This window comes from Odontomachus brunneus, unplaced genomic scaffold (genome assembly GCF_010583005.1).
Source record: "Odontomachus brunneus isolate Ranch 3 - 2012 unplaced genomic scaffold, Obru_v1 Obru_scaffold_077, whole genome shotgun sequence".
NCBI lineage: Eukaryota > Metazoa > Arthropoda > Insecta > Hymenoptera > Formicidae > Odontomachus > Odontomachus brunneus.
The window spans coordinates 1,212,974-1,234,751 of NW_022639527.1; the positions used below are offsets into that span (position 1 = coordinate 1,212,974).

At 43.5% G+C, this 21,778-nt stretch overlaps 3 protein-coding genes across 6 annotated transcripts in view; 1 reads left to right on the forward strand and 2 right to left on the reverse strand.

The window, feature by feature from the left end:
- LOC116847356 (mediator of RNA polymerase II transcription subunit 1) overlaps positions 1–10,523 on the reverse strand; it is a 16,141-nt gene extending 5,618 nt beyond the window's left edge. Inside the window, exons 1-8 of one of the 2 annotated variants that reach the window (XM_032822283.1) lie at positions 10,256–10,523; positions 9,947–10,092; positions 9,709–9,842; positions 9,394–9,529; positions 9,099–9,318; positions 5,994–6,219; positions 5,688–5,919; positions 904–5,593 (exon numbers count right to left, since the gene is read on the reverse strand). In XM_032822283.1, coding sequence (XP_032678174.1) covers positions 904–5,593; positions 5,688–5,919; positions 5,994–6,219; positions 9,099–9,318; positions 9,394–9,529; positions 9,709–9,842; positions 9,947–10,092; positions 10,256–10,286 — 5,815 coding nt within the window. In that variant the 5' untranslated portion in view covers positions 10,287–10,523. Of the gene's footprint in view, positions 1–62; positions 5,594–5,687; positions 5,920–5,993; positions 6,220–9,098; positions 9,319–9,393; positions 9,530–9,708; positions 9,843–9,946; positions 10,093–10,255 lie in introns of those variants that run through there. The other variant, XM_032822284.1, reaches the window with a different exon arrangement.
- Positions 10,524–10,912: 389 nt separating this feature from the next.
- LOC116847391 lies at positions 10,913–19,742 on the reverse strand. Of its 2 annotated transcripts, none has more exons than XM_032822335.1 (5): positions 19,541–19,742; positions 18,748–18,931; positions 18,473–18,669; positions 14,874–15,083; positions 10,913–14,228 (listed from the first exon to the last, which is right to left on the reverse strand). In XM_032822335.1, the coding sequence occupies exons 1-5, from the start codon at positions 19,719–19,721 to the stop codon at positions 11,797–11,799; spliced, it is 3,204 nt and encodes a 1,067-aa protein (XP_032678226.1). In that variant the 5' UTR covers positions 19,722–19,742; the 3' UTR covers positions 10,913–11,796. The 2 variants fall into 2 exon arrangements, with proteins under 2 accessions (XP_032678226.1, XP_032678227.1); XM_032822336.1 differs by having other exon boundaries at positions 19,572–19,717.
- LOC116847392 (carbohydrate sulfotransferase 11-like) lies at positions 15,124–18,213 on the forward strand. 2 transcript variants are annotated; one of them, XM_032822337.1, is made up of 5 exons: positions 15,124–15,367; positions 15,445–15,860; positions 15,955–16,280; positions 17,198–17,384; positions 17,627–18,133. In XM_032822337.1, exons 2-5 carry the CDS (start codon positions 15,726–15,728, stop codon positions 18,131–18,133), a joined length of 1,155 nt encoding a protein of 384 aa, XP_032678228.1. In that variant the 5' UTR covers positions 15,124–15,367; positions 15,445–15,725. The 2 variants fall into 2 exon arrangements, with proteins under 2 accessions (XP_032678228.1, XP_032678229.1); XM_032822338.1 differs by having other exon boundaries at positions 15,126–15,860; positions 17,627–18,213.
- Positions 19,743–21,778: the final 2,036 nt, after the last annotated feature.

The following is a 21,778-nucleotide window of genomic DNA, read 5'->3' on the forward strand; positions in this document are numbered from 1 at the left end:
TTAGAACAAAAGGAAAGTGTACGGAGTATTTTAGAGGTGTACTTAATCGATCGCAAATGTCGTTTTGTGGATATATCTGTTTATCTCGATGTATTTTGCAGGAATTTTTAGCATGCGTTTTCTCGCTTCTGACGTCATTAAAAAGAGATGGATGATGCGACTCCCCAGGAGCCTTAAGGAGATGTTCAAAATGTGTCCTCCGACTTCAATATATTTAAATCCCCCACTTTTATTTATATATATATATATATATATATATATATATAAAGTTTACTCACAGGAATAAATTTTATTTTCAGAGAAATAAACTCTTTATTCCACACAGGAATAAACTTCATTTTGCAGAAATAAACTCTATATCCCGCAAATAAATTTTTAAATATTTTTTTTCTCAGTGCACTCGGCGGGAATTGATCCCCACAACTTCGTCTCGCAGTTTTCCTTTCTCACACACGCACGAATACATTCACGCGATCACACTCATGCTCTCTCGCCAAGTGCAAAGTTGGTAAGACTGAACATACGGAAAACACTTCTCAAATTTAAGACCCCACATGCAACGATGTTACAGATTCCAACACGTGCGAGCATTACATTACACCGAAACGTGGTGACGTTGAATAAGTCCCGGTAGGATCGCTGGGCATGCCAGGAGCTCGAATCCGCCCGAGAAAGTCTCGCCGATGCGAAAACATAAGTGCAAGATGCATCGCCATCGCTATGTCGGTCATGCGAACGTAACGCGAGTGCGACATCATCGTCAAGGGATACAGTCGGTCTCAGCGGTGAGGGGGAGGGAAGTAACCTTCAAACAACCCTCGACGGTCCATGACGAGGTCCAGAAGACGTAGCCGAGACGACGGAATCTCGAGTATTCTTATAGTTTAAGTAATCTTCATTTACCCATCCCAACCAACGCCTCGTCCATGAGCTCGTCATCGGTGATGCACGGCGACGCAGAGTGCGGCGAAGGCGGGATCACCCGCGGACTTGGCGCTGGACTCTTGACGATGTGCACACTAACGGAGGGACTCGCTGGTGGAAAGGCCGGCGGCGGTGGGGGCGGCGGCGGCGGTGTGTTGCGACGCACTGGCGCCGCCTGTGTCATCGCCCTCTCGGGGATAGTAGTCAGGTGCGTCAGGCTCTTCGCCACGTCCTTGGCGGTGGAGAAATCCAGCAACATCTCCGCCGCCTCTTGGGAGCTCGCAGTGCCGCCGCTGCCGCCGCCGCCGCCGCTGCTGGTCACTCCCGCGGTGTCTGCGCCTTTGCTGATGTTCGCGCCGCTGTCGGACGTCGCGACGATTCCACCGCCGCCGCCACCCAACGACGAAAAGATCGATGACGACGATGAAGAGGAAGACGAAGACGATGGAGGCCCGCATGTTGTCTGTTTCTTTTCCTCGGCGATCTTGTTGTACTTGGCCAACGCGGCGTCGGCCGGCTTGGTGCTCAGATTCAAGCTCTCGGTGACTGTGCAGCCGCTGTTCGACGGCACGGCGGTCGCACCTGAGCTCGTCAGGCTTCCCGTGTAAGCTTTGGAGGCTGACGATGCCAATTGGTCGGCGCTACTCTTACCGAGGACACCGATAACACCGGCACTCGTGTCGTCTTTACCGAGAAACTGCTGACTACTCGTCCTTCCTATCGCACCGATGTCCTTGCACGGGTCGCGAGACTCGCTGTCTAACGGTTGCATCGACAGGTTCGTCGGCACATCCGAGTCCGCGGCAGATTGCGGCGGCAACATCAAGCCGCCGGTGCTCTCGCCGCCGAGACTCAACGACATCGCGCCGGCGCTCGTGGAGATTGAGAGGTTGTCCGGTTTGGTCTGCGTATGGTCCCGTCTATTCGCTTGGCTCGGTTGCTCGTCCGCCATTGACTTGCCGGACACTGACACCGGATTGGACAAATTCGCGATCTTGCTCTGCTGCTCTTGTTGCTTCACTGTCAAGCCGTCCAGAGTCTTGGCAGGATCGGGCAGCATGGACAGCTTTTCGGAACACTTCTTATCTGCGGCGTCAACATTCGCCCGCGCAGATAACTTGGGGATTTGAAATTTTGTGTCCAATTGCTTCATCAGACCCTCCATGACGAGCTGAGGTGGCAGACTCGGCGGTAGACTCGACATGGAGGCGTGCGCAGCTAATAATTTGTACGTACGCTCGCTTTCGCTCTCCTCGCGCAGAGCCGAAGGACTGGACTTCCTGGCGTCACCGATTCCCTTGGACGCGAATACTCCCTTGTCGCCGGACTTCTGAGTACGAGGTTTGTCACGACCACGACTGAGATCAGTCGGCCCCGTACCCGAGGTCTTCGGCGAGCCGGACGACTTGGAAGACGAGCCGCTCTTGGACAGGGGATTGCTACCACCGCCACCGCCAACACCTCCGGTCGCACCCGCACCTGCACCTCCGCCTGCACCGGCGGTACCCGTGCCGGAACTCGCCGAGCCAGAGATCGACTTCATCGCCAACATCTTCTGACTCAGTAATTTCGGCGAGCACGTCGGCTTCTTGGACGCCGGGCCTGAGTTAACACCAGGTTTCAGACCGGTATGGGTCTTCGGTGAACCATTCCCAGACGTCAGAGATGACGAAGAAGAGGCTGCAGATGAGCTGGAGGACGTACTGGTCGCGCCAGCTGCCACAGACGACGAAGATGACGACGACGACGACGACGATGAGGACGAAGACGACGACAGCTTCAAGTTGCTCCCCGATTTAGAGTCTTTTGTACGTGTCTTGTTTATAGTAATCTTAATACCGTCCGAGCTGTGCTTGACCATGTATTCAGCGGGGTTCTTTGAGGAAGAGTCGATCGAAGAGTTCTTGCCGATGCAAGACTTCCCCTCGACGATCTTCCCGGACGATCCACCTACACCACGTCCTTCCTTCTGCCCCCCGCTGCCACTTCCGCTGCCGCTCCCACCGCTACCACTATTGCTACCACTACCGCCGACACTAGAGGAACTTTTCGCGCCACCGTTACCGCTATCCTCAGTACAATGCTGCGCGTTCTTTAGTTTGTCGATCACTGCGTTCAAAGAACTTTTCCGATTTCGCGCTTGTTGTTGAGCTTGCGCGGATTTCGCCGCATCAACTTGACCCGAGGGCGGAGTGCTACCACCGCTGCTGGATAAGGAAACCTGTGTTTCGCCGGCACCGCCGCCGCCGCCGCCGCCGCCGCCGCCGCCGCCGCCGCCGCCGCCGCTGGGAATAATCTCCAGTTGCTTCAGTTTCCCGCTGGATGACTTGGTCTTAGGACTCTGATGACCGGCGGACGAGCCGGACGAGCTGACAGACGATGTTTTCCTATCCTTATCGCGCCCAGACTCCTTGCTCGACGATGACGAGGAGGATTTGACCTTGGACGGAGTCGCCTGGTCGGAGGTTTTGCCGGACGGCGAGTTCGCCGCCGACTTGAGAGCGGACATGCTCGGTTTGCCGCTGCCGGCCGAGCTGCCATGCTTCGGCGACGATGTGCCGTGCTTCGGACTCGCGCTCGCCGGCACTGGCACCGGCACGGGTACGGACACAGCGACAGACACGGTTGCAGGTACCGCCACAGACATTGACATCGCCGGCACCGGCGGCACTGGCACCGGTGCGTTGTGCTTCGGGCTGCTGCTGTAGACCGGTGAGTGCTTCGGGCTCTGCACCGGCTTGCTGATGGCTGACTGTTTCAAGGTGGGACTGGACTTACCTACGAGCGCGAGTGAGCTCGGATGCGTCGGCGACGGGCTGAACTTTCTTACCGTGCCGGCGGGTGAAGTCGGCCGCGAGCTCAAGTTCGGTGGCGACTGTTCCGTCGGCTTGATGCTCACCGACACCGGCTTCAAGAGCGAGTCCTGTTGCTGCTGCTGCTGCTGCTGCTGCTGCTGCTGCGAAGGCGGCTTAGGCGGCAGCTTGTCCGGTGGTGGACCCATCGGACTGTCTTCGCGCTTGCGTTTGCGCCGCTTTTCAAGCTTGCTGCCTTTATCCTCGGTCGCGGCGGTAGTGCTTTTGCCGCTTTTGCCGCTCTTTCGCTCCCGGCGCTCTTCCGTCAGACCTTTGGACGTGGGCACCACGTTAGCTGCGGGGCCGGCTATCGGCGTGATAGTGATCGAGCTCGGTAGACTAGTTTGCGGCGACGAGGCGATGGGTATGATCTCGATACCTGGCCGCCTTTCCAAACCCATTCCCGTAAGCACGGAGTTATAGTTTGTGCTTTGATCCAGGTTACCGCATGTGATTGGGGTGATACTTACGGAAGGTGGCACCAGGCTCTTATTCTCGTCGACAAATATATTCGTCGGGCTCGCTTTTTTTTCGTCGCGCGACTTCTTCGACTTACGCTCGCGCTTCATCAACTCCTCCACGTCCTGCTGCAGCTGCTCCGCGGTGGTGTGCACCTCCATGATCTCGCCGCTCTCATTGTCGAGATCGTAATCAGAGCTCTTGTCGGTGCCGAGCATATCCGTCGTGTCAAGATTCGAAAAATCCATACCGCTAGCCAGACTCGCTGCCGAAGTGGAAGTAGGAGTGGACGTTCTGGTCTCCGTTAAGCTCTCTCTACCGCCAGTAGGTGTGCCCAGTGGCGTCGAGTCTGAACTCGAGCTCTCCAGCAAGATTTCCGCGGCTGTCGTGGCGCCAGTACCGTCGCCAGCGTCGCCTTTCCTCTTCGGGCTACGCCAGAGACCGTCCGCCGCCTTCCTTTTGCGAGTCTTCTTGTTGCGCTCGTTCGCATTCGCATTAGCCAGCGAGTTCTTCGCTTGTCCCAACAACGCGCCCAACTGCAGCGGGTTCAGCATGGCAGAGGCATTGCCTGTCGTATCGGATTGGCCGGAATACGACGGAAAACCGATACTATTTTCCGTTCCGGCATCTAAAAAAGGCTGCTGCTGCTGCTGTTGTTGTTGTTGCGATTGTTGTTGCTGTTGCTGCGGCATTTGATGTGATGACTGCTGTTGCCTGCCGCCTATGCTGCCATTGCTGTTGTTCAAGCCAGGCTCTTGTTTGATTTTCACCTCGCCGTTCGTGAAATCTGGCATACCAGCGGTGCCGTTCTGCCCAGTCTGATCTTTACCGGATCCCAGATTGATGTTGTAATTGCCGTTGCTGCTACCACCACCGACGCCGCCGATCGCGCCGGTCAGAGCGCTCATCGCTGGCAGAGTGTTACGACCCTCCCAGATCTTCAGCAGTGTTCTCATCGTCAGCGGTATGCTGAGACAACGTTGCAACACCTTACCGGCGAGATCCGACGTCTGCTCTGCGTTCGTCATACTTACGCCGTATAGCTTACATCGAAGCGCAGAGATGTCCGTCAAGTCCAATTCCGCGGTGGCCATCGTCTCTTCGAATGGGTGTTCCACGCTCACGGACACGTGTTGCCACGACAGTGCGCTTACCTCGAGTATCGTCGTGTCCGGATCCTGTCGGGCCATCGGTCTTACGCAACTCGCGATCAAGCAATTGAAGAGCGCCTGTTGCCGCAGGTATACGAGGATCTGCGGCACGTGCGCCGGATGCGTGAAAGGAATGCTGCACACAAGTACGCCCTCCATATTCTTGTTCTCTGTCATGAAGTAGCAGTGTTGCTGATCCGTTAACGTCTACGAGAGAGAACACAGTGACCCTCATAGTGAGTGCGCGAAACACGAACTGGATATTTGTTTATTTTCTAGGATTATTTGTTACTTCATTTACCACGTATAGTCCCCTATTATTGCGGCAGTCCAACTGGCCGTCGCTCGCGTGCTGTATTATCAGGCTGAGTAACGGATGAGGCGCGGAGATATCGCCGCACTCGAGCTCTGTGACTTTCTGTATCCTTTTCACCAATTCCATGCAGATCGGCATCTTTTTGCCGAGTTTCAGAACGAAACACGCAGGCAGCATGGACGAATTGGTGCTGGTTAGCGGAGCGTACGACGGTGTACTGAAATCGGAAACAACATTGACAAATTGGACTTGATTACAAGTGAACGAAAAACAGGCAAAGTTCGATCGTACCTCTTTCCGGTGGGGCTTCTATTTACAGTTATGATGCTAGACGTAGGCAGCTTGTGACCCGTCGAACCCTCCATACAAACAGTTACGGAATGGCCAATTTTTCGTTTGATAATGATATCGGGATTTAATATGTCGTAGGTACGATTCTCCAAATCGATCAAATCGTATGGAGAAACGAAGTACGTGAGTTTCATCGGGTGACCGCCTTTCCTTCTCTCTAGAATTCCTGAATAACATGTGCGACATTAACAATAATATTGTTGACTCACATTATGAGATAAATATATATATAATAAATATATATATACATAATACAGATTGTATATTTATGTATAGTAAATTATATGTGTGTGTGTGTGTATATATATATATATATACAGGGTGACTCATTTTAATCTATAATTCCGAATATCTTCTAAACTACCCGTTCTACGGGAAAATAGTTGCGACAAAAAATGTTCAGGACAGAAGGGTTCACAAACCTGTGTTAATGACCTTGACCTTGAGATGACCTTTCAAGGTTATTTGAAGGTTAAGGTCTTTTTTTTCAATAGGAACTTCTATTTTTGACCCCGGATTTGGAAAGAACAGGAAATTTTACGTTCAAAATGATATTTTAAAAATTTTTTATATGACCTTCAAAGGTCAAATAAAAGTCAAATGTCTAAAAATGGCTGTAGAGCTGTTTTTCTGAGTGATTATAATTTTTTAGGATTGACAAGCATTGGAGGAACTTTAAAAAGTAAGTGTGATACGCTATGACCTTCTTGACCTTTAAGTTAACTATGAAGGTTATTTGAAGTAAGTACTGTTTCCTTTGGGGTGCTTGATTTCCGTGAGTTCCCTTGCCTCTCACGTTTGGGGTGCTTGATTCCCGTGAGTCCTCTTGCCTCTCACTATTACAGTACTTACTACGTCCACGTCGTTGTTTCTGGGTAACGCCAAAAGTAAGAAGAATATCTCACTCCAATGAACGTGCAAGAAAGCGATTTTCACCTTGTGTGGTGGATTTCACACGAGCGATGAAAATTGCGAAGACGTGTCTTTACTCACGTTAATTTCCTGCTTTTTCAAATCCAACGTCAAAAATAGGGATTCCTATTTCAAATAATCACCTCGACCTTCAAATGACCTTTATAGTTAACTTAAAGGTCAAGAAGGTCATAGCGTATCACACTTACTTTTTAAAGTTCCTCCAACGCTTGTCAATCCTAAAAAACCATAATCACTTAGAAAAACAGCTCTACAGCCATTTTTAGACATTTGACTTTTATTTGACCTTTGAAGGTCATATAAAAAATTTTCAAAATATCATTTTGAACGTAAAATTTCCTGTTCTTTCCAAATCCGGGGTCAAAAATAGAGGTTTCTATTGAAAAAAAGACCTTGACCTTCAAATAACCTTGAAAGGTCATCTCAAGGTCAAGGTCATTAGCACAGGTTTGTGAACCCTTTTGTTCTGAACATTTTTTGTCGCAACTATTTTCCCGTAGAACGGGTAGTTTAGAAGATATTCGGAATTATAGATTAAAATGGGTCACCCTGTGTGTGTGTGTGTGTGTATATATATATATATATATGTATATGTATAAAATATGTATAAAATTATATATATATATATATATATATATATATATATATATAATACCGTAAATTATATATGTATATATATACAGAATGTTCGACAATTAAGAGGGGAAATTATTATAGAGGGTCACAAAAGTCGAATTTTTTTTGCATTAATTAATAGTACTGTATGTATAGAATATATTCCCAAAGTTTGGTTTTAAAATTCTAAATGGTCGTACAGGACCATTTCTCGCAGATACGAGCGCATGAGGCGAGGTCTGAGCGCACAATGATTCGCAACGGCTTTGTAACGAAAAACCCGTTCGAAAAAATGGAAAAAACCATTCTAAGAAAGATCTATTACAAAAGTGCTTAGTTGGGCACAAAAAATGCGAATAAAAGTTTTAATAGTATGATTTAGCGGTTAGCTCCAAAACACGTATATTCTGGCCTTAAAATCACCGAAATTACCGCCTATATTGCTGCTGGGATATTTAATGAAGACTACTTTGCTGTTTTGAAGATAATAAAAATATTCTAAATTAAAATTAGGCCTCTATGTAAGTAATATGCTGATAGTAATGACGCCGAGCGAATAAAGAGACAGGAACGCCGCAGCCTAAATTCCAGTAAAAAGACTCGAATAGTAAATAAACAACACCAACTTAAGCAAAATGACTTGTTTGAAGAAGCGGAAGCTTTACTGTATGGGGCAAGAATAGTGGATTAGCAGAAAACAGCTGTAAGTTTACAATTTTCTATACCTGAAACTTTAAACGCATTTTTCTCGAAACGACTTCTTCCAAACTAGTGTGCAAGATAATTAAAAAACTATTTGATCAATCAAGTTGTTCTTTTATATACGTTTAGTTTATTATATTTGCTAGTCGATAAACCTATAAAACCTATAACATTATTTAAACAATTTTTTGCACATATAAAGATGGATTTTTATGAGTAAAAATCGAACTTTTGATTCAAGGGCTGCTTTTTTGTCAATTATAAAATTTCTTTTCAACTTGTTTAGGTTTATCGACAAATTATGTCCATAAAGAGTAAAAAATTTTTCCCTATTTTAGTTTCAGACGAATACAACAGGAGCCAGAGTGCATTCCGTTTTGTGCTGACTCTGCCGCGACGCTCAACATTTCTTTCACTACATACAATTTATAAACATTTTTGTTTAACTTAAAAATATTTTTCTAATACTTCAATGTACACAAGTAAAAACATTACAAAATTGGGAAGCGGTTGGATAAGTACATTCACGAAAATTCCCTTATTTTTGAGATTCTATAGTGATCTCTTAATGACACATTTGTTGTACGTAGAATTCATTAAACTAAACACAAAATTCCTCCACTCACTTAAAAGTTTGAATTATTAATTAAGGAAGACTGGTGCATTATTGCACACAATCATGCACTAATTTTTTTAATCAATAATATATATATATATATATATATATATATATATATATATATATATATATATATATATATATATCTATATCTATATGAGTAATAAATCACTAACCGACAGGACTCTTGTGCACCAGATTGAATGGCTCCTTCATGAAGGTTTGCAGTTGCGCCAAAACACCCAAGTCAGCTTCCAGAGATTGCAGAGCACTGAACGCTTTGCACTTTACTTTCTTATCAGCATTCAATTGATATATAGATACCAATCCTTCCAGCTGAGTGGTGAAATCAACAAAGTCGCCGCGCGACAGGCATGAAGCTAACACCTCACAACTCTGTAAGTAATTTTTATCGTGTCAGTATGCAAAGTGTTACTTAGCTAAGAGATTAACAGCATTTATTGTATCCACCTGCTGCTCGCTCTTTCCCTCATGATGGATCTTAACTTCTCTGACGTGCCCTGATGGCTCCAACAAAACTTCCAAAAAGAACATATCGGAGGATATGAATATTTCTGTGCCTGAAGGACCAGGCATAAATTTTAACCTGCGTAATAAAAAATAATATATAAACTTCATTTACTTCCATAAAAATCTGTGAAATTAAGCAATAAAAGAATGAGTACACATGAGTAGTGAATGAAAACAGAATTTGTAGTTATAAAAAGTAAAAAAATTACACATAATATGCAAGTCATTGATACATATAGACAAATATTTGCTTACCCTAGCTGCCTTGTTAAGCTCTCCAGTCGTTCCACCATAGATTGGAATGAAGTAACCTTGATAGAATGCTGCAGAGTGTCCAAACACTTCTGCAGCTGATTCTTCTCTACACTGTCAATCGTATACCGTTTATCCTGTTTATCAAAGCGTGTTTATTATGATGCTCACTATATATTTACCAAAGTGTCATTTAAACTCAAAGTCACACAAAACGTGTAGTAAAATCTCTCTCACTTACTAGCATGGTCATACGCATGTTCTTGGCAGTTTCCACCAGAGGCTTCAATGTGGAAGATTTGGAACGTAACTTCTCCATCAACAGCTCCATTTGCCACTCCTTCCCCTTGTCGGAGGTGACTCCCGTACTGGTGGAAGGTTGCCCCACTGCAAATTATACGATTTTCAATATCATTTGATCGTAAATTATCATTTCTCTCGCGAGACATATAGAATTACAATAACTTTCCACTGTTCGACAAATGGTTTTACAATCCGCGTGATTATTTTGTCGAGGTTCATAGGAAAGTGTGTCGAAAATCTTTCTCACCGTGGGGCTTCTGTCCGTTCGTCGCATCCATGTGCCGCTCTGTGGTACACACGGCTGTCCACGGATGGGTCGGTCGTGTTCCTGCCCCTCGTTATCGCAAACGCATTGTTCACTTAATTATCATGTCGCCCGCTAACAAACGCGAACACAGGACGCGTCCAAAACGCGTACTGAGTGGTAAAACTTCACCTCGCTGGTTCCTATCTTCGCTTCCTTCGCAACTGATCTTACTGTTCGTGAATTCCTTTTCCTAACCTAACCTACCCTACTTTACATCGCGCGCTTGTTTACTGCGCGTGCTGTCAGATGGCGCGATTTTCTTTTTACTTTTTTTTTTCAAACTTCGATCTATCGATAAAGAAGGGAGACACGTGACCGTGCATTCATAAGACAGATTTAGGTGCGAAATTTCAAATCGAAACAGTACCATCTCTGCAACGAAAGAATTCAATTTATGTAATAAATCGGGGAATCGTTGGATCACTAAAATGTTTGAAACAAAATTTGAGATTTCTATAACTGAAAACTGGAGAAACAAGCATTGTTTCTCTTTCTCTCATATATATGATTTTACAAGTATAACTTTATAATGCAGAAAGAGAATAACAATCGCAATATTCTTAAAAATAACACGCTATAATAGTTTGTGGTTTACATTTTCATTACGTACAAAATCTTTATTCTACATAATAAAATTGTGTAAAAAAATAATTTCGATATATATATATATATATAATACGTCATTTTATATACACTTATCTAATCGCAAAAGCGTAATTTATTTCGTCGGAAGTAGACATAATACCGGACTTCGTTAGTTTCACCACACAAGTGTCGGACGGCGCATATCACACGCTGACATCGCGTTCACTCATGCCACTCGCGAGAGTAAACGCGGTGCAGCTTAAAGTCATGGATAAAATGTTTTGTGAGTGCCTTATTAACGAGTGACATAATATTACTGCAGTCTTTGTACTGTGGCGTGTAGTTTCTGTCGTATAAAATCGTTTCTTTTACTTACATCTAGATTTGTGAATGTCTATTTATATGCGTGTGTGTGTGTGTGTATGTGTGAAAGCGTATAGTGACATCTTCGATAAAAAGATGTGCATCTTGAAATAAGATTCAATACCATGACGTGACGGATAAAATTAATTTCGTTATGTCACGAGCTTGTAACAAGAGAAAAATTCCCATAATATAAATATGAAATATGTTTGAGCAAGACAACAATGAGCCGCCGTTCAATTCACAACCATTGGTTCAATTCACAAATCTTTCCCCATAAAGATACATCTCTCATTAAAATAAATGATATTTTTAAAAATGAATATTCCTATTCACACACAGAATGCTACGTTCGTGACAACATTTATTTAGCGTTTATGGGAAGAGATTTTCGAATTAAGCTTATAAAACACAAGAGTACCAGATACGAGAATCACGAAGTCTCGTTCGCTTTGAAATTTTTGGTATTCTTTAGAAATGAGCCAATATTCAAAGCACGAGACGCGTGGCGTGTATCAAGAGAAAATCGTTCACTACAAGTTCTTAGTGCTCGGATGGAAAGAGATGCGCTTATTCCAGAGTTTCGGCGGCGAGAGAACTTGCTCGAGAAATATATGTCTCTTCTCCTTGAGGCTGAAACGCACATTGCACAGGGACTTGTCGGCTTTGTCGTCGCGTTCTATAGTCCAGGCGCGCCTGTCATCGTCGTTGTTGTTGCACTTCCTACTCTTGTACGATGAAATCGGCGCCAGGTTCTCCTTATCGAACAGCTCCAGCGATTCCTTCGACGTCGCGGGCAGATTCCTCTTGGCGGATATCTCCAGATCGCCGGAAGTCTTCGAATCGACGAGCTTTGAAGCGCACGAGTTCTCGCCGTTTTCGACAGACACCAACGGACTCATTTCCACGTACAGATCGCTCTCATTCGCGTCGAAGTCACCCTTGCAGTCCGCGAATGTCACCTGCCGTACGAGCTTACCTCTGCTGCCTAAGATCGGCGAGTCCGATAGAATGGCTTCTATCAGCGGCGTTTTCTTGATAGACTCGATCGCACAGCACTTTACGAATTCTCTAATTGCTTCAATCTCGCGCTTGTCGACGGCGCGCGAGTCATTGCACGGCGACAGCTCGCAAACCGGACCGGGCATCGTGCCGGTCTTCAGGTCGTTATCGAAGAGCACTTTGGCGAAGCGTGCCCGCGCCATTAGATTTTTCGGATTCAGATCCTCCCACTGTGTCCCCGTGGTGTGATAGACGTGTCGCGGCGAATTTTCCGCTGTGTATCGCCTGATCTGATCGATCGTGCTCACCAGAGTACTCGCAGAGTCGCGTGTAGCCTCTTGGACGCGCTGGAACTTACCTTCCTCCGACGACACCGAGTCGTCACGTTCCTCCATTATCGTGTCCAATGCGAGCATGCCACCCCTGTCGTCTATCACCACCGGCTTGGCGATATATAACGTGGCGGCGTTCTGGTCCTCGATGGTGGTGCTCGTGAACACGTCATTATCACCGCGATCGTACAGCGACTTACTGTCTTTAGACTCTGCAAAATCGTATACCAACGTGTCCGCGTAGTCATCTTGTTTCAGGATCCCGCGCGAGATCAATGAACCTGCGCCGCACACGCCATCCGAGTACTCGGAACTGTAGGTCGTACCGGTGGTGCTAGTAAGTGTATCCCGACGCCGATCGCGCACCACGCTGTCGTCGTGGATGTACGTTTCGATGTCGGTATAGCCTTTCCAGCTGCGAATGCACCACGGCGGTCGGGCGATCCCCAGCGGACACACGTTCTCGTAATCGTGGATCGACGTCACGCAGCTCATCGTCTCGTCCCGTTGCTGCTCCCGTTGCAGATCTTTGGATACCTTCTCTATGTCGAATATCCTGCCGCCCTCCAGCTGCGTCGGGGTTGTCAGTCTGCTCCGGTTTTTTATCGCGTCCAGCGCGCCGATTACTTTACTGCAGGAATCCAATGTGAGGGAGTTGTTTCGCTCGCCCTCGTCGAGATTCAAGTCAATGCTCGAGATGTCCGGGGACAACCAATCCAATTGCGTCGCGATGCCATGTTCATAGATGCCGCGACGTTTTCGCGACGATAAGTACACGTCTACGTCGACATCCATATCTACGTCTACCTCAGATAGAATCTTCTTTTCCGTGTCCAGGCCGTGTGTGATGGGCAAGCAGATGCCCCTGCGTTTTTGACGATGATGAGCCTCCGCATCATCGATGTCGGGCAAGCCCTGGTACAAAGTGCTCAACGTCGCGCTCACCGAGAGCGTATTGTCCGCGTTGTCTTTCGGCGTCGTCGTTTCTTCTTTGTGCGCACGACTGTGCGGCTTTTCGCACTCGGTGGAGACACGCACGGATTCGTTTTCGGTATTGTAGTTGCAGTTGACGATGCCTTCCTCCAAGCAATCGGAGATCTGCGCGACGTTCGTCAGCAGGGACTGCTTGTCGGTGGCCACCTCCTCAGAGATGGTGACTCTCGGCGAGATGTCGATGGAATGATGCAACGACACCAAGGAGCCGCGGTGGAACAGTTTGAAGGACCTGGGTGTGTCGACCTTGACGGTAGCAAGATGCTCGTCGATGTCCCGACGGACGTCCCTCGTTAACGTCAACCTCGACGGATGGAACTTGCCGTAATACAACAGCATGCTGGTCAAACCGACGAGCATTCCGCCGACTATCGCGCTCGTGATCGCGATCATCGTGTCGACCGCGATCGCGTCCACGAAGCGCAACGCGTACATCACCAGGAAGACCAAATTCTGTACCGCGATTACCGTGTAGAACACCAACACGCGGTAACGCGACCTACCGTCGCGCAGGTTGAAGAAGTCGAAGCAGTAGATGAGTCCTATGATACAGTTGTAAATACGCTCTTCCCACACGGTCGGACAGAACTCGGTGTTCTGCAAGATCACCCAGATTGTCATAAACAACCAGTGCAGACCTGGAAGATGAAGAAAAATGCACGGCTAAGCATAGGTTAAGCACAGATGGCATACGGAAAAATTTAAACAGTAAGCAAATTGCATTAATCAAATACAGTCGATGATTTTTTTACGGCTCAAGAATAATCAATTGTGATTGATCAATTTTCATATTGTTTACGTCCTTCTATGTCATCCGCTTCGCGCAACATGAAGAAGAGTCGATCGTAACTCAATGAGTTACGATCCCACGAACTATAATTAGCAAATGGCAGTTCGCTAGCTTTCACGTCAACGAAAGAGACTTCGTTTCTATCAACTCATGGAACACCAATATCTAATTCGTTGTACATAAATTGTATCGCATATAATATTCCAATAATATGCAAGCTTTTCTATGCTCAATTAATAAACTGTTAGATTGTTAATTGTTCAACGTTTCCAATATCGATCCGTGATTTCATAAATGATAATTCACTTGAAAACTTTCCAGTGTTTAATTAATAAACGCGATTGAATTATTAACTGTTTAATATCCTAATATCGATTTGAAGTACATAGAGAACAAAAGCAATTGTGAGTTGCGAGCTCTTCGTGGCTCAGATTCGCGATGTCCGCATTCTAGCTAAAACAAGCGGAACGCTATTCCCGTCGGTACAACTCACCCAGAAATAATAAGAACCACGCTCTCAGGAAAACTGCAGCCAGCACCAAAACTCCGATTCTCGATAGCAGCATGCCGCTGCGCCACAAAGCCTGAAGAGCGAGCGCTACCCAGGTCGCGTTGTTACGCTCGCGATTGATATTGTGCATGGCTCTCACGTATGTACTCACGGCCCACGTCAAGGAGCAAAAAGAAGCTATAGCGGATGCACCTGTGGAACAATATTGTTAATTAAGTAAACAGTTCTTTAATTACAAAGTAATTTGTCCCTCGATTATAAAGTACAGAATTGGAGAAACTATTTTTTCAAAGTTACTCATTTTAAAAGATAGATTTACTGATAACATTACTTCCTCAACTGATACAATCCTGACATCAAGGTAAGAACCATTCACGGCGCTGTTAAAAAAAAACTAAGATGATGCAGATTACTCGAGAAGAACACGAGGAAACGAAAATGAGACTGCCGTGGCAATTACATCTTTCTTTTTCGTGGTGAGCGAATTCGCTTTCTTTCCAGTTATTTTTGAGTACGCCGAGACTTCGTTTCTCGCGTCACTTTATATTTAAAGCTGTAAGAGACAACGGCGTGCTCTCATTGTGGCCGGACGACCGTCGCAGGACATTGGTCGCGCTTCAAAGGGAAGACAGATAAACACTGTCAGCGATATTCCATCCGGCTTATTGTTATCTCGAGGGCGGTACAGAGGAAACGAAAAAATACACAGCATCGGTATGTTAGCGCGGATTCCACAGACGTGCTCGAGCTCGACGTCGATACAGTGATGAGGACGGCTCGGTAGTGTAAGTTATTCAAGCGGACAAGCCAAATATTCGTCCAGTAAGTGAGATAATGTTGCATACGTTGTATAAAAAGCCAATGACGGACGCAGAAACGGCGAGGGATGACGAGAAGTTGACGACTTATCTGCGATTGTCGAGGGTCGGAGTTAATCATTTCGTGAAGAGGCTCTTCTCATTGATGCAGGTATGCGTATCAATAATAAAGAAAAGAAAGAAATCAAATCTCAATGAATGTACGGACAAGTTGAAAAAGAAAATGACGTTTGGTTGATTCGCAGAGACAAATCAGGGTGTTGCAGTTTGTCGCATTGTTAACGATAATCTGCGTTACATTGTTGATACTGGCGCAGAACTCGACGAAAAGCTCGCATACGGAGACAAACATAGAGCCGATTACGCGAGGAGAACAGATATCGCCGAAGTATGCGTCCGTTGCACGTGCCGAGTCTGAAATAATCCCGCGAGTAATAATGTCGCGGGATGAGATGGAGGATGTTCGAAGAGAGTTAAACGCTAGGAAGCGGCGACTATTGAGCGTCTGCGAGACTATCCATTCGAAAAGATCCTACTTGGATGCCGCGTTGACAAACATGATTATTGACACGTGAGTGAATCTAAAAAAAGAACAAGATAGAAAGAATATCAAAATATTTAAATAAAAAACGTCTCTCTTGCTCTTTGATTCTTCTCTGATTATACTTTCCGTTTTATTGATTAAATTGTCTCTCTTAATTAACACATTGAAAATGGAGGTAAAATTCCCCTTTAGGGGAAGCCTTGATCTTGACATATGTTATAAAGGTCAATCTCCTGAGTAACCTCCAGAAGGTTTCAGTCGTCGCTCATTGTTTGTTAAAAAGTTATTGAAAAAAATTTTATAAACGGAACGTAATTTTGGTATACAATATACATTGAAATATGGTAAACGGTACACGTATATGCGTATATTATGCCCCGCGACCTCATACTCCGCGGCTATATGGCGGTCGTTTATAGTTTCCGAGATATTAATAAAAAAGGTGCCTGTTCCTAGCCGTGTTATTGGGGGGCTACGCCCCCAGACCCCCCGCACCGCAGTGGGAGAGGGGGCCAAGTCTGTTGTACTTAAGCTAAAGAGTAAGAATTTCTCACAAAAGACTGGGCCTCCGCCGCGGTGCGAGTGTCTGGGGGGCTACGTCCCCCAGTTACACGGCAGGTACCTTCTTAGCCTACAAATTCAATGTTTTTATATATATGGTATCCAAAAATTACATTCATTTTATGCAACTTCTTTTGTTAATAACTTTCTAACGAACAACGAGCGACGGCTAAAATTTGCTGAAAGTTATTCAGAAGGGTGTCCTCTATAACATATGTTAAGGTCAAGGCCATTGAAACTGCCTTCCCTAAAGAGGAGTTTTACCAAAATGGATAATATTAATTTGAGATAAGAGCTGAGATCACGAAAAATCAAAGCGTGAGACCTTTGTCAAATGAAGAGGAAATGAAACTGGAGATTGAATTTCAAAGTTTTTTCCGAAGGGAACACAATGTGTCATGGTGTCCTATATACAAGGTGGCGAGTTCCACATGGATGAGTTACTTCGCCGTATTGAAGGGTATTCTGACAGATACTGTGATGGATCTGGTGCGACACAATCTCCTTCAACTCAGCGAAATCGTGAGACAAAAGTTCATACACGACGAAGATCTCAATACAATGCACGTGGTGAGCTCTAATGAGAAGACCAATTCCAGTGATGCCATTTAATTTCCACCGCGGCTCTACCAATTTTGATAATTACATTTTTTCCTGGTAAAAACCTTTTCAAAATTAACGCCATTAATATGAAAATTTCCCGATAAAATGTCGAAATATTTTTATCTAACTTACGTTAAAGAATTAACGTTGAGCGACATTGGGAGGTGATGAATCGAATGATCATTTGGAAAATTTATGTTCGATTGCAGAAGGTAATGAAGACAAAGAAGTTCCTAATCGTACGACATCCGCTGGAGCGTCTTTTGTCTGCCTATAGAGACAAGTTGGAGCACATGAAGGGCCGCGAATATTACTACAAGCGGTTCGGTCGGCGTATCGCGTTTAAGTATCGTCTGCCTGGCAACGAGACAAAATTAGAACCGACGTTTGAGGAATTTCTTCGATTTATAGTGAATGAGAAGTTCTTTGACGAACACTGGACGCCGTATTACCAGACTTGCGAGCCCTGTGCTGTGCGCTACGACTACATACTGAAATTCGAGACTTTGGATCGAGATGAGAATTTTTTCATACAAGACGCTAATCTGAGCGAACATCTGTATGAGAAGAATTATGTACGAAACATGAATCCTTACGGGACAACCACTAGAGAAATTCTCAGCGAATATATCAAGAAGATACCGCGATCGCTTCTTGAAGAGATTTACAAGATCTACGAAAACGATTACAAGTTATTCGACTATTCGTTTGTTTGATGACTGTTTCATTTATATTATATATAGGCAGCTCACAATTATTATGTTATTGAAAAACGAATAAATATGATATGTATATAAAACTGTAAAAAAAATTTTTTTTCTTTCTTGAATATTATAATAAATTATAACTCTTGTAGTTACACTATATTAAATTCTTTATGTATAAAATAAGTATATTTTTAAAGCTTAAGGATAAAAAAGAAAAGAAATAATTGCACAAAGATGTAAAAAATAGAAATAGAATTCAAATAGGAATAAATCTGTATATAATATATAATGTAGAATAAAATAAAAATGATATATATGAGTATTAAAATAATTAAAGGAAACACTCACTTGTCCAAAGTGGAGCATGATGTAATATTGCAATTATGTACAATTGTAAGATCAACTGTGGTGCAGCTCCAACGAATGATTCAAATAAATGCAACATACATATGTCACTTTCTTGCCGGTATACCCAATTCTTGTCCTTGCTAAAGCTTGACTTATTTCTTAGAGAATGTACCGCAGTATAAAACAGAGTCAAATACCTGGACAGAATGTAAAATAACAAACACTTATATTAATTTACACAGCAATTTAGGAGAAGTTTGCAAAAAGATAAATACCTGTGCAAAAAGCCCAGAAGTAAGAAGTGCAATAACCAGTGAACAGTCTTCAAGGAGCCATCGCTACGATGCCATCTCAAACTAAATAGTTGAGTAACACAAGCGGGTAAGATGGTGAAACCCATTGCAAAGCATCCCCACTCTAAGTGGCCTTGCAAAAGGTATTCCACAAATACAATGCTGTCTGTGTGCGAAAAATATTTTACAGAGTGCTTGATCTATATACGACAGTAAAAGCTTCCTGATAATACAAATTTTTAAGATGGCATGTGTCAACAAAATAAAGGCAAATTTTACAACATATAAAAGAGTATTTTGAATAACTTTCACAAAAGAGAATGTAAAGAGGAAGAATAAATAAATGTCTTTAGCTATAGGACTATACATGGTGTCTCACAACGTGTTTCGCGTCATTAACGACAAATTCTGTAATTTATTTGTAATCAAGTTTCCTTTTAGGAAGACTGTTAAAAAAGATATCATTATTAATTATAAATTTTTAATTTGCAACATTATACAAGTCTATCACAGCAAAGTTTCCCCGAAGATTGTCGAAAAGTGCGGTCATAAAAAGGAATATTTTTTCGTTATCAATTTAGTATCAGGCTTAATTTGCCAACAATGTTTCCATTCCTCACAACCGGAAAATTATCGATACTGCGACGATTCACCGACGAGCCGTCGTTGAACTGTCATCAAATCTGTCATTAAATCTGTCATCAGAGTCAAACTCGTGAGTTGTGTGACACCCTGTATATGTATACGCGCGTATACATGTGTACTCTTTGTTCACCTGTTGCTACGTCCGCGAAAAAGAAACTGACCGAAAACGCGTAGTACAGCAGATCCGTCATGCGAAATTGATACCGCTCGATTTGCCGGCGCGGGATCGCCACGGCCGGCTCGTCGCCCGTTGCATTTTCAGCGCACGAAACGTCGATGCATTTTGTCTCGTTTGACTCTGCCGCCGCCATCTTCCCGCATCTTCGCCGGCGTTCCCGACCATTCGCAATTGGTACTTGAATTTACTCGAAGCGCTTGCGCTAGGATGGCCAACCTGAGGTTAGGCAACAATTTCCCGAAAAGTGGAAGGATAATGTTGGTATCAAGGAAAATCTCTACACGATATAATTTAAAGGTCTGTTCTTTATAACTGCACACTGCTGAACTAGTGCAAAAAGTTAGAGTGAGAAAATATATACTTATCTCACTTCAATTTATTGCAATTTAGTTTAGCAATGCAGGACATCTGAGAGTCAATTCTGTATCTCGAAACGAAGTGAAAATTACAAAAGTGAGCACATTTACTAGGCACTAACCAATGAAATTACGAATATTCTAGTATATTTGCTCACTTTTGTAATTTTCACTTTGTTTCGAGATACAGAATCGACTCCCTGGGCTACGTTCCAAAACTCTACTCAATGGGTAGAGTACATTTAATTGTCCAATCATGATAAAGAGATCCTAGTTATCTTCGCTCTTATTGGTCAATTAAATGCTATTCTACTCGTCGAGTAGAGTTTTGGAACGCAGTCCTGGGTAGCAATCATGAATCTTTTCCCCTAGTGCGAACTCGTGAAAAGTGAAAATTTTGTAATGAACTCGTAAAAGATGAAAACCTTCACTAAACTCACGAAAAATGAAAGATTTAACATGAATTTGTAAGTAAAACAAATATTACAATATACTCAAGACAATGCCAATTTGCAATGGACATCTTTAGAATTTTTTCATGTTTTTAAGACATAGTGATGTCTTTAGAACGTCCCTTGGAAGTCTACTTGTCTAGAATTACTTTAGGATAAATTATTAAAAGATAAAATATTCTATTCATATTAAAATTATAAATCTGCAGAAAATATATATTTTATATAAAATAATACATAAAATACATGCAATAAATACATAAAATAAACTTACATTTTATTTACTGCATACAATTTATAATATATTACACTTTAACTTTCTGATGCATACGTATCTTAACTTTGCAAACTTCGTCGGTATGCTTTCACTGCCTATACGTCATCACGCTTCAATTAGCTTTCGTTGGTCATTTTTAATGGACGTAGGATTCTTATGTCAAATGCCAATTGTCATATAACCATAAAAATTAAAGTCACTATAAGAAATTTTACTTACTTTGTACATAATATACGAGTGTAGTATTACATTATTTTTCACATTTAAACCACATCGCTTGATGCTTAAAAATATTCGTGGAAACTTACATAATTTACATGTAAAGAAGAACATATACGAGCAAATTAAAAGTTCACGTGAAATATTTCACGTTTTGAGAATTCACCTTTCACGGTTAACGTCTCATTTATTAAATTTACTCATATTGTATTATTATACTCATATTATATTATAACTATAAATTTAAGTTGTATAATGCTTATTAATATGTTATATATTACATTATGTATACTGTAATTACATTTTAATTTTAATAATCTATATTACATAAATATTGCTTTCACCATTTTCATTGTTCACTTTTCATGTAAAATAAATTTCACTTACAGTGAAAAGTGAAAAATGAAAATGATGTTTACGTGAAAGATTCATGATCGCTACCCTGGGCCCTTATTCTTGAAATAGTTGCGTATATGTAAGTTTTACTGCGCAGCTTTTCTACGGTATACAAAAGATGCTCAACGATAACGAAACTGTCGTTAACTCCAATAACGAGTTATAGAATCCCAGTGTTGGGCCCCTATTTTTGAAATTTTTGCGTATATACGTAATTTTCATTGCGCAGCTTTTATAGTATGATTAAACCTGCGCAGTAAAACTGAGGGTGTTATTATATGAAGCGCAGAAACGCGGAAGACAAAATCTTACTTGATTTCCGCGTTCCGTGAATTGAATCATTTCTTCCCGTACGTTGAAAAAGCAGAAAAGCGGAAGGTCCAAAACTTTTCTCTATTATCTTTTCATCCAAGATACCAAGGTATGAATTCCAAAAAAAATATCAGGTACGAACGTGTTTGAACACGTCTTATGGCTCCTGCACACAGAA